At 43.1% G+C, this 12428-nt stretch overlaps 1 protein-coding gene and 1 long non-coding RNA gene across 3 annotated transcripts in view; one reads left to right on the top strand and one right to left on the bottom strand.

The window, feature by feature from the left end:
- The first annotated feature begins 3781 nt into the window (after nucleotides 1-3781).
- Nucleotides 3782-12428, top strand: part of MYOCD (myocardin) — a 106308-nt gene continuing 97661 nt past the window's right edge. For both annotated transcript variants that reach the window (XM_011965672.1, XM_011965671.1), the window contains exon 1: nucleotides 3782-4133. In XM_011965672.1, the coding sequence (XP_011821062.1) occupies nucleotides 4079-4133 (55 nt within the window). In that variant the 5' untranslated portion in view covers nucleotides 3782-4078. The remainder of the gene's footprint in view (nucleotides 4134-12428) is intronic.
- The window catches only part of LOC105528785, a 40325-nt gene continuing 37353 nt past the window's right edge, over nucleotides 9457-12428 (bottom strand). Inside the window, exon 3 of the long non-coding RNA XR_001004407.1 lies at nucleotides 9457-9783. This is a non-coding gene — a long non-coding RNA (uncharacterized LOC105528785). The remainder of the gene's footprint in view (nucleotides 9784-12428) is intronic.

Below are 12428 nucleotides of genomic sequence, written 5' to 3'. Positions count from 1 at the left end.
AAAAAAAAAAAAAAAAAAAGACATTCTCCTGCTGGCCTTGGAAAAAAAGCCAGCGGTTGTGAGTTCTAACACTGCAAAGACCTGAATTCTATCAGTAACCAGTAAGCTTGGAAGGGGACACGGAGCTTCTCATGGGACTACCACCCCAGCCAGCGCCTTGAGTGCAGCATTGTTAGACCCTAAGCAGAGGTCCCAGATAATCCATGCCTGGACTCCTGACCATGAAAACTGTGAGACAGTAAATATGTACATTGCTTTAAGCTGCTGAATGTCTAGCAACTTATTACACAGGTAACTAACAGCAAAGGAGAAAAAGATAAAATGAAGGGGAAGGAGACAGAATTGCTTGGAATCTTCATGAGTGATCGGAGGTGGTTGGGGCAACGGAAGTAAAAAGAAGGGTCCAAAACACACCAGGTCCAGGCACGGTGCCTTATACCTGTAATCCCAGTGCTTTGGGAGGCCAAGGCAGGCGGATCACCTGAGCTCAGGAGTTCAAGACCAGCTTGGTTGGTCTTGATGGAGTGAAGTCCCATCTCTACTAAATATACAAAATTATCTGGGCTCAGTGGCACGCATCTGTAATCCCAGCTACTCGTGAGGCTGAGGCAGGGAGAATCTCTTGAACCCGGGAGGCAAGGTTGCAGTGAGCCCAGATCGCACCACTGTACTCCAGCCTGTGTGACAGAGCAAGACTCTGTCTCAAAATAATAAAAAAATAAAACACACCAAGAAGAATTGTTCTGGGCACTCCACATGTATTGTTTCATTTAAACATCCCAACTCTTCCCGGAAGTCAATATTTCTAACTCCATTTTATAGATAAGACGTTGAGCATCCCAGAGAACCCGAATACTTCACTCCAAAGTACAGGGGTATCCTGATTCAAAGATCTTTCTCACACTGGAGGCTCATGTCTTGCCTCTGCGTCACACCACGGGCTTACTCCAGGCCCCAGGAAAGAAGGCCATGGAGTAGCCTGGCAAGGGGAACACACTCCAAGGTGGTGACATTGCAGGACAGAGCCTGGCAGCATGCCACTGCTGCGTTAACCCTGCTGCTTCTGAGCACAGCAGCTTAGGAGTTTCGTTTTCCTTGGGAACATCTTCTCCAGATTCCATCCCTCTCCATTTTTTTTTTTTTTTTTTTTTTAAACCAAAAGTGCTTGGCTAAAGAGGAGAAATGATGAACTTCTATATGAGCATATTTATAACCATAGATGTTCCAAGCCATAGGGGGTGTAAATTTCAGGACCTATGTCAGTAACTCCACACTGTGGTGGGAAAATTGAGGGGGTCTGTGGTTACTGGCATTTCCCAAACTCACTGAAAAAAAGAAACTGTGCTTCCCTACACACGCACATACACGTGCACACACACACACACACTCCACACATACACACGCACACTCCCAGGCCTGCAGAGAGAAAAAACAACCTACTCCTGGCCAACTCATCTAGGTCATGCAGACCCTACATTCAATGCTGGCTTCAGCTAATTTCACCCCAACTTGCACTGAAAAAATAATTCTCTGCCAAGTTGCCATGTATCTCTTCTCAGCCCCAAAGCCTTCGGGATAAAAATCTGTTTGGCGTTTTCTTTTTTCTTTTTTTAATGTTGCTCAAAATAGTTTTCCCTGCTCAGATAATTTTGCAATATTCCTTATCCCACCAATCTCTTCCCCGCAGAGTACCTCCCTGCCACACACATCTCAAAGCCGGTTCGGAGCCCTTCCAGACTCCTGTGTGCACCCATTCCCAAACCTCCCTCCACTTTTCTTCTTCTCATTGAAGACCAGGGGGCTGGGGGTTGACTGAACACCAGGAGAGGTAGAAGAGAAAGAAAGAGCTCAGGCGGAATCACGCCCTCTCCCCCCATGTTCATGTCCTAATCCCAGGAATCTGTGAATAGGTTACATTACACGGCAAAGGGAATCCAGGCGGTAGATGAGATTAGGAAGGATAATAAACTGACTTTATGATAGAGTTTATTTTTGCAGTAAGGTGAATGTAGAAGAGGGAAGCAGAAGGTGGGGAAGGGAGCGTTAAAGCGATAAGATGCAATAAGAACTTGACCCATGATTGCTGGCTCCGAAAATGGAGGAAGGGGCCACGAGCCAAGAACTCGGGCAGCCTCTAGAAGCTGGAAAAAGTGAGGAAATCGATTTTCCCCTAGAGCCTCCAGAAACTGATGCAGCCCTGCCGACACCTTGATTTTGACCCGCTGAGACCCACTTTGGACTTCTGACCGCCATAACGGCAAGATAATAAATGTGTGTTGTTTTAAGCCACTAAATTCGTGGTAATTTATTATAGCAGGAATGGGAAAATGACGTTACATAACCGCTGAGATGCTCCTGCACCCCAAATCAGCCTAGAGTCAGGCGCCTAGGCCAGGACTAGATCCCCAAAGGGAACATGGATGGATTGTTCTTCCTTGTCTCTGGCATGTCAGCAAGAAGGTGTCTATCCCTGAAGACGTTATTTACGAAAACGACCCACTCAGATCCAGAGAGTAAGCTCAAGGGTTAACCCCTCTAATGTGTTTTCAGCAACAGGGCATGGGACAGAGGCCGGGACTCAGGACATTAGAGGGTGTCCCCATGAGCTATTGTCACCTCGGGTCTCCATCTGCCACCGACTGATTTTTTAAGGACTCACAGTAGAGCCATAGGCAGGCTTGTGTGTAATAGACGACGCCCGGGGCCCACGTGCATGTGAAGTTGCAAATAAACCCTAATTATATACGTATATAGAGCGGTTTTTATGTTCTGAGCCACCAACTATTAAACCAGCTTCTTGAGAGATGGGTCTTTGTTTTATTTCATTGATCATGTGCCTATAACACCTCGGCCAGATGCACAAGCAACTCTGGGTCGGTTACGGAATTGGATGGATTTTCCCCTAAGGACAGATTCATTCGTAGGCAGAGTTCTTGAGCCTTCCCAAGCTAAGCCCAATCCGAGGTCTGACTTGCCCCCTGCTCCGGAGCCCCTCCCTGTTTAGAGCCCGGTAAGTTTTTCACTCCGACCCCGGTATCTTTTCCCATTCCCTCGGGGTTGTGAGGTGTGAGCGCTGTGTCACAGCTGGATCTCCAGATGCACCGAGTCACATTTGTCTCCCAAAAAAGCATATCCTAGAAAAATGAAAGTCTTTCCATTTTCCCCGTGGAAATGCATCTAAGTCCCGTATTGGAGCTGCGAGATACAAAATCGTCTCTGCCAGTGCCCTGAGCCCCCTCCAACCCAGGGGAATGCGTGGGCTCCGGTCCGTCGGAAGCTTTTCTTCTGAGGGGTCCAGCTTATTTCCAAATTGCCCCGAGCGAGCCGTCCCGCGGGCGCGCACGCCCTTTCGCGCAGCCTTTGAAGCCGGCTGGCGGGAGATCCCGGCCGCTTCCCTTTCGCAGGCAGAAGCCCGGCCGGGGAAGCCCCGGCTGCGCACGCCCATCCCCAGGCCCTCGGAGCTCCCAGCGGCCGCTGCAGCCCCGCGCACCACCTGCAAGCCCCGCGGCGTCGCAGCCCTTCCGTCTTTCCTCTGGGCATCGCTCCTTAGCTCGCGCCCTTCTCCCAGATTCCCGACCCCCGGCCCTGCTCCCGCCCTGTGCGCCTCGGCGGCTGCTGGGCCTGCTGCAAAGAGTTAAGAGCCGGCTCCCGAGTCGGCTCCGGCGGCTCCAGGTCCCCAGGCCCCGCTCGCCGCTCCTGATTGGCTGAGCGCCTGTCAGTAGTAAAGAGTATCAGATGGCAAAGTTGGGACCTTCATAAAGGCGTGGTGGCGATTCTCCGCAATCGCCCGCAGCCTATGACATCAGCCAGGAACGCCTGGGATGCCGCTGCTCCTGGCCAACCTCCGAGGAGGAGGAGGGTCCCGCCGGCTAAGAGTTAATTAGCCCCGCACTGCGAGGGGGGAGGCGCCAGTTTTCTGGGGACACTGGCTGCCACTGTACTTCTACCCAGGGGAGCTCACGGAGAGTTGGATGAATTCTGGGTTGTTAGCTGCGGTCAGCTGGGCTCCCGGGAGCCTGTTGCTGGTGGAGAACAGGGGGCGCCTGGCCAAGGGACCAGCGGCTTGCTGAGACTCAACATGACACTCCTGGGGTCTGAGCATTCCTTGCTGATTAGGAGCAAGTTCAGATCAGGTAGGGCGAAGGCATTTAGCATTCCTTCTTAAACTTTCCTCTTCTGCAATTCTCAACTCTAGAACTGCTTTCCAATAAATGTTTCAAAGGCTGCCAGGTCTCCCGCAACTTTGTTCCCCAAAAGCACACTGTGGAAGCGAAGAATTTTATTTGACTTTGGGGGCCTTTCGTGTCTTCCGTTGTAAGTGCTTTGGGTGGTTGAGTGTGGTGGTTCATCTGTGAAAAGGCCAATCCTTTTATTTTATTTTATCTTATTTTCTCTGCATCTATGAATAGAAATTTTGGAGGGGTACATTCGGAGGGAGCAACTTTGGAAATGAACAAATAAGGGATTTCAAGTTTGGGAGCTGCGTAGTATCAGTTATAATCGCTGAGAAGATGAACCTGATGTTGTGTGTTAGGTACAGGGGTCACTTAAAATGTAGCTAATCCAAACAAATGTATTTCCCAAAAAAAGTCACTTGGGAGAAGTAAAAATAGCAAATTTGGAGCACACCAAGTATTTAAAATGACATCACTGTAGAAAAAAAAAGAAAGCCCAGTGCCACAAATATTTTTTCCCAAACCATCTGATATTTATAAATAGAGAATTTCCCCTAAAATTTCTGTGTTAGTGGCACATGGAGAAACTTCTCAAAGGACGCTGAGTGGAGGTGAGTGGAAGGGAGAGACGGGAGCTCTGACCGCTTCTCCAGAGGGCTGGTACACGCGCCCATGGAAGCTGTCTGTGTGGGTCTCCACGTTTGGACAAAGCAACACTTGACTTCTGAAGTTATTTTTCAGTAGCTCTGTGTATAATGTTGATTTTAGAAAACTGGTTAACACACTCAATAATGTAGGACTTCTACTTAGATTGATTACTTTTATGAGAACTCCGATGTGAGCATTAGACATAACAGGTGTGAGAAAGATGCTGGCATAGTTTGCTAAGCTAAGTTTTCCTTAGCCCTTCTACATTGGGGCCACCTCAATTGTTTCACTTGGGATGGATGGTTCAAAAAGGAAAAATGTAGATGCTGGAAGGTAAGGTTCATCTATGACTTTCTTAGATGCCCTTGGTTTTTAGACGCCCGTGGGGTCAGCTGGAGATTTTCTTAGGATCTTCACTGTTGACGCAAGTTGAAAACTCAAGAGCTTAGGCGGTCACAAGCCTCACTGCCCCTGAAGCTCTGGGATGAGTCTGCCAGCCACCGGGGTCGGCAGTGGATTAAGTCCTTCCTTTCCTTTTCATGGTGAGGTGAGGCAGTTGATCTGTTAATTAGCTAGAGACCTCACCACTGCTTTGTATTTGGTCAAAACTGTAAGGCAACACTGCCACCTTTCTGAAGAAGAGAGGATGTAGATTTGTTTTGTATGAAGCTGCATTCAAATGCTTACTGGCCAGTTTAAATGTGGAGGGTCTGGTGGTGCTGGTTTTTCTCTAACAGGATTTGGTGATATACTTGATAGTAGACTTGCAAAATGCTCATCAATCTCTCCTTCAGCTAAAGCGCAGTGGAGAGGGAAGACAATTTTTGCAGCAGTCCCGACTTCCATCTCAGTGGATTTGTGGAGTCCTGGTGTCTCCTAAGTAGACCCTGAAGACCCTGATCCTGGAGTTTCAGAGAATTCCAGCCTCACTTTTTTTAAAGTTGTGCAGGCCCTTGTGTCATAAGGAAAGGTAGCTTCGGGAAAACATGATATCAAAGCAGACGCGGGCATCCTTAATCCTCCCGTCGTTGATAAACAGGGAATCTGGAGTCTGAGATGCAAGCATTGATAGTCTCTTGACAGACAGGAGAAAAAAAAAACAAGTGGAATGTAAAACTTAGAAAATGTAATGTTTGAATGGTGGTTATTCTTTCCGGAGGTAATTACTCCTACAGCTGTGCCAGCACTGAGGTGGAGGCATGCTAACGAGAGGGTCTCTCCTTAAGAGAATGCCTTTTATTTTGTCACCAACAATGAACAAGGGCCTTGACTTTATTCTGATTTCTCTCTCTCTTTTGCTGTTTTCCCTTCTCCTTCATCATCTTCTTCTCCTCCTCCTCTTTCAGAAACAGCTCAAACTGTAAACTCATAAAACTGTTTCTATCTCACTGTGAATATTTGCTCTGATAGTAGATCGTGGTATTATGTATTCCGTTAAACATATTTCAAAAAATAAATGCAACAGAATGGTTCTGTGATTACAGCAGGAGACTCGCTGTGACAGGGTTTGTTTTTAAGTGAGGAGATAACTGCTTTTACTCTCAAATCATCATCGATGTCAACCATGGCTGACCAACTTTCTATAAGCTGTATTTGAGTGACCCCGTGATTAAGGACGAAATTATGCTACAGCAGCAGGAAGCTCTGAAAGTTTACATGTATGGACATGTTTAGTGACATAAACTCATTTGAGAAGCCAAAGGGTGTCCTGGTTGAGTGGGTGGGTCTTGGGGACCAGACTAGCTGGGTTTTTAATAGTCGTCTCTACTTATTAGCTACATGATCCTGAACGTTAGGTAAATTACATAATTCTCTGTGCCTCAACTTGCCTCACCTGAATAATGAGGATGACTATAGGGTCATTGTGAGAATTAAATGTGAAGTAGAGAACTTCGAAAATGCCCAGCCCTCAGAAGGCTCCTACAAAATATTTTTCTATTATTAATATTGAAGTGCAGTTGGACCCCCAGTTGGTCACTTTCTCTAAGTCTCAGTTATCTAATAGGTAAATGCTGAGGTTCGATTATGCAATGTCTTAGACCCCTTTGGTAACATTTTATCATTCTCTGAAAACATGTAAAAATTGGCTGGGAACAAGTATAGCTGTGACTGCGCTGTATGGCAATTGTGCATGAAGGAGAGGCAGTTTACATGAATGGAGTCATTTGTGCTGATTTTCAACTAACTGCATTTTTACAGTTTTTAATCTTGTGTTGTTTATTCAATATCTAATCAGTGTCACTATCAGCAGTTCTCTTCAATATCAATCCTCGTGTCCTACAAAACACACAGGGAGGTACGTATGTGTGCCACACACAGACACACACAGCCCTCAGACACAAAGGATTAGAAGTGGAGAGAGAGGTCCGTGAATGGATGTTGCTTCTAAAGAATCGTTGTGTTTCTTTTGCTTCTCTCTCTCTCTCTTTTCCACTTCCCCATCTTAAACCGCCCAAACAGAGGCAAAGTCTGGCAACTGCCATGACCTTGACCCCACTCCCACAAATATAAACTTGTTCAGTTTAGCAAATAAAAATACAGAATGCCCAGTTCAGTGTGAATTTCCAAGCAATAATGATTAATTTTTACTATATAGCAGTACTTGGGACATACTTTTCTCTGAAATCCAAATTTCACTGGGCCCTCTGTATTCTTTTTGGCAACCCTACCTACAGTCTGACGTGGTCTTTGATAAACACTTTCTGCTACCCCATCCAATATCCTATCAAGCTCTTGAGATTCTCTGGATTCCCAAGGACTCCTCAAAATGCAAAACTTGTGTTTTAGGCATGAAAGGAGAAAACTCCAAGTGGGGAGGGGGTACCATGAGAATGAACCCTAGGTCCTCTGGAGTACAGCCAGCTTATGGGTGAGGAAGAACGTGGGAGCTTCACCTCCAGTCTGTGGTCGTCTGGGAAGGTGGAAGGTAAGCTCAGCAGGCAGGCCGGTGCACAGGCAGCAGAGGATCCAGGGGTTGTAACTGTAGTTAAAAGAAGGCAAGGAACATGCAAAGCAGGCACTCTTGAGGCTGTGGCTGAACTCAGGTAGTGCGACCCGCCCCACTGTGTTCTTCTACTCCAATAGACCCAGGATCAGGCCTCCGGTGCCTGTAACTGGTTGCTTGTCCTTTCAGAGAGGGACATCTCAGCAGGACCCTGCAGTCATCTCTCTCTGTCGTTTCTCTATTCTCCATCCTTCAGACAACCTAAAATGACGACTGATTCCTACTTTAAGCTAAATCCTCAATACCTCTGGCACTGAATTTTCTCTCTCGGGACTTGAGGTTAGCCTAAGAGGTCGGCCCCCGAGATTTTTATCATTATGGACACTATTGAAGACATTTTCACCATGAGCTTGAGAGAAGCCCAGACTATCTACCTTCATTAGCAATTAGTTTTCTAGTTTAGAACAAATAATTTAACCTACAAGAGTGCCTTTCCCATGATCTGTAATATTTAGGTATGTATATATAATTTAATTCACCTTTTTAGATCTCATTTTTACCTTCTACAAAATGGAGGGTTTTAACTGGTTCATATTTCAAGTTGCTTTTAGCCGTAAGATTCAATACTTTTCCAAGGGAATGGCGCTGAATACTTTTGTAAATGCTTGATCAAAGCATTACATATGAGAATATAATTTCATGCACCTTTAGAAATGAACATATTTTAATTTCTACATGGAATTTAAAAGTTAAAGCAACATTTGGGGTCTGGCTAAAGCCACCTGCTTGAGACCATTCCTTTCTCCTCAAATTCAGCTGTATTCAATTCACTCACAGCCCTCACGCCCTTCCCTCACCATCTTAATCACCATAGCAAGAACCGCAACCCCCACCTTCCCTGCCCTAGTTTTATTCATAGCTCTTATCACCATTGGACAGACTAAACCGTTTTACTTGCTTATTTGCTTATTATTTGTCCATAACGGCAGAAATTATTACTTGTTTGTTTGTGTTTGATTTTTATTTTTTATTCTCTAGCACCTAACACTGCTGGGCACAGAGAAGGTACCCATTAAATATATGTTGAATAAATATGTTTTATTCTTCCTCCAAAGTCTATTCAAAAACACTAAAAGCAAACAACATAGGTTTACTGTTAGGTGTGTGTTTGTGTGTACTGAAACTAGAACAAAAAGAGAGGAGTGAATATAAATACAAAAGTCAAAGTCATAGCACAGTGGAAGATGCTAAATGAGGAGGTAGGGGTGCAGCCCAAAGGTAAGAACCAGGTTATCCCTATTGTTCTTAGGTTAGTCAGTAGTTGTGTCCATGTGTTGTTAAGCAAATTAATTAAACAAAGGCTCAATGATAATGGTGTGACAGTGTGTCATGATCCAAGGATTGTGATTAATTCAATTCTGTGTACTCAAAGTACTTTAAAAAAAACATATAAATTATTTAAGACCAGGAAGAGTGGCATTTGTCTTTTATCTGCTACAGCATACGACAGAAACAGTTAGCAAGATTGTGTCAAGTTGACTTGAACCAGATTGAATGTGCTCTACTCTAATTGGATTAAATTGAAGAATAACAGAAGTGCAGGGCAGAAGCAAAATGCTCCACCCAGGGTTAGAATTTTACATGCTTCAAAAAAGCCAAACCTGAATAGGAGATGTTGGAACAGACTGTTTTTCGTTTCCTTTATTTTCATCTAATTAGCAAGGCTTCCAGAGCATCTAATGAATGGTGAACGGGTATCCCACATCTCTGTCCAGATCAAGGGGGAGGAGCTAGCAGGTGCATTTCACAGGTCTCTGCTTTCCTGGTTCCATTCCTTCTGTCCTGTGGGGCGAGTCACAGTGGGAGTTCATCTGGGACTCTGTGATCTTGGGAACATGTTTATATTCCCAGGGCTCTCTGGGCCTCTGTTTCCATATTGGTAAGATGACTCATGGTCTTCACGTCCTCATACCTCTATGAGGGAAAGATCTTTGTAGAATTATTAAGAGCTTCTTTCTGAAAAGAAAGAAATTAGTGAACCTTTATTCACTATGTGGAAATGGATTACTACTGGATCTGGTGGCATGTGAGTTGCATGAGAGTTCTCGCTTGTGTGTGGAGTAGTTATAAGTTTTCGATAAACACAAATAGGATTAATAAGAACAACAACCACCATTAGCCCAATAATAGTTTTGCAGCCTTATGATTTTAGCACTTTGAATTTCTATTTTATTAGGCCGATAATGCTTATATGTTTCAGAATAGCTAGTAAGTCAAGCTTTACTTAACGAGATTTGGATCATTATTCTTAGATAAAACAGAAAGAGGTGTCCAATTTTTGTTAAAATAAAATGTATCATTTATCCCCAGAAATTTAGAATAAATAAAACTGTTTTGTGACTTTTATTTTTCCAGAGCATAGCAAAAGGTTCTCTGGAACCAATGAAGGGAGAATAATGTCCTTCTTTTCTCCTGCTAGTGAGGGAAGATAAGTTCTTTCGTTTCATTATTGGAGTACTTCTCTTATGAGTACAATCCCTCTGACTGATTGATATTTGCTGTATTCAGCTACCTTAGATCACTAGAGAAGAAGTTGAATTCAAAGTGAATTAAGCCACTGTAATATTGTAAAATGTAGGTATTGGGTCCTCCTAGCTCTCACTTAGTTTGTGCAGCAATAATTAATGGATACACGGACCCTCAAATACTTAGTATATGTCTTTATCAGCAATCCCTTCTGACACCTCCATTTGAACTACTGCATTGAGTATCCTCAACTTGTATCTCCTTCCCCTTGGCCTCTTAAGTGGTACAAAAGCATTAATCAATCAGTTGATTCTCATAAAATGTGGTCAAGTAACCCCAGGCAATATCCCCATTTCACAGATGATGTGAAATGACTGGAAAATACTCCATAAACTATTCTGCCTTTTGTATTTCCGGAGACACTCTATTTAGGAAGCCAATCTTGTTTCTTCCTGACTGGTTGGGCTGGTTTTTCAGTCCTAGGTAAAGTTCCAGAAGGAACTTTTTGTTATTTATTTGAGACTTATTGCTCTGTCTGGAGCTTCTAAAAAATGATTCCGAAAAAGTTAAATCCAGAAAATGCTGTTCAACATTAATTGAATGATAGTTCAATTGTTCTCCTCAATACATTTATTTTTATCGCTTATGTTCTCTTTCCATCCTTGTCCAGGTGCATAAAGATTTTTACAACGTGATAATCAGAGTATATACATAAGTTTATACTCAGCCTTTTCATCAGTTAGTGTAATAGCATAAATATTTTTCAAGAGGCTACATAGCAGCATAATTTTTGCTTTAAAGACTGTGTAACATTCCCCCAAGTGAGTGTATAGTAATTTACTATACTATAGTGTATAGTAATATAAACCTTTTCCACTTGTATTGGAAAATTAAGCCAATTATAATCTTTATATTATAAATAACATGACTATGAAAATCTGTATGCATAACACTACTGTGAAATCCTTCATGTAAAGAAAGAAAATATTTTCCTTCCTTTGGATTGTTTTGGAAGCTACTCATTATTTAGAGTAAATGCCTAAGTGTGGGAATAATGGATTTGAATATTTATAAGCTGTAATGATGCCTAGTGTTTTTGGAGCACTTACAATGTAACAAACTTAACTTTAGGCCTATTTCTATTTGGCGATGAATGCTTGTCCCTACTGTACAACTAACTCAGAGTAACCTTGGGTACTTACCCACTGTTGGCTGGTATCTGATGAGCCTTTCGTACCTTTTCAGTAGAGATTGAACAGGAAAATGAGTAACAGTTGCCTAATGGCTTTGGAAACTTCCATGTGGTCTGCTATTTAGGGACCACCTGTTACCAAATATGACTCATGCCTCATCAAAAGGGAAGAGAAGAGGACTAGGAGTTACTGAACCTATTATCTGTGGGCATGTTTATCATCTCATTTAATCTTTACGAAAATGTGATTATTCCTATCTTAGAGATGAAGAAGCTGAGGCTCAAAGATGTTAGACAACTTGGAGGCCAGGTATAAACATGTCTGTTCCACTGTCCCATGAAGATTATCTTTATTATAACCTACAGCTCCTTTCTTTCTTGCCCCGCCCCACCCCATAACCATACACATGTACTTGGCCCAGTCGATTTCATATGCCTCTTTCTGGGCTACAACTCCAGGCATATACCCAGTTACTGCTATCGTCTTTGATTTCCTAAATAGTGATTTATCAAGCTAGTTGTTTCTAGTACTTAACCTATAAATTACACATGCCATTCCTACAAAGTCCCAGGGGTTTTAATAAAACTTGACTTTTTAAACCTCAGTTTATTTGAGAAAAAAAAATTAAGAAAATTTTGAAAGGCAACAGCAAGAAGAGATTTGCTCTAAGACATCAAACATAGTTATAAAAGAAATATCTAACAGTTAATACCAGAAGTAAAACAATTATTATCAGTGGATCAGAATTGTGTGTATGTGCATGCATATACATATATATATTTATGGATATATGCATAGATTTAACCTCTGATAACAGTGACTGTTCAAATCTACAACAAAATGGGTAATGGATTTGTTGAGAAAATTGACTATCTCTTTGGAAATAAATACTTTGAGATATTTTATAATATACCTTAAAATAAACTCCATATGGATTAAAGA

This window comes from Mandrillus leucophaeus, unplaced genomic scaffold (assembly GCF_000951045.1).
Source record: "Mandrillus leucophaeus isolate KB7577 unplaced genomic scaffold, Mleu.le_1.0 Scaffold732, whole genome shotgun sequence".
Classification (NCBI taxonomy): domain Eukaryota; kingdom Metazoa; phylum Chordata; class Mammalia; order Primates; family Cercopithecidae; genus Mandrillus; species Mandrillus leucophaeus.
The sequence above is the reverse complement of the archived record's forward strand: the minus strand, read 5'-3'. Positions and strand labels throughout refer to the sequence as shown.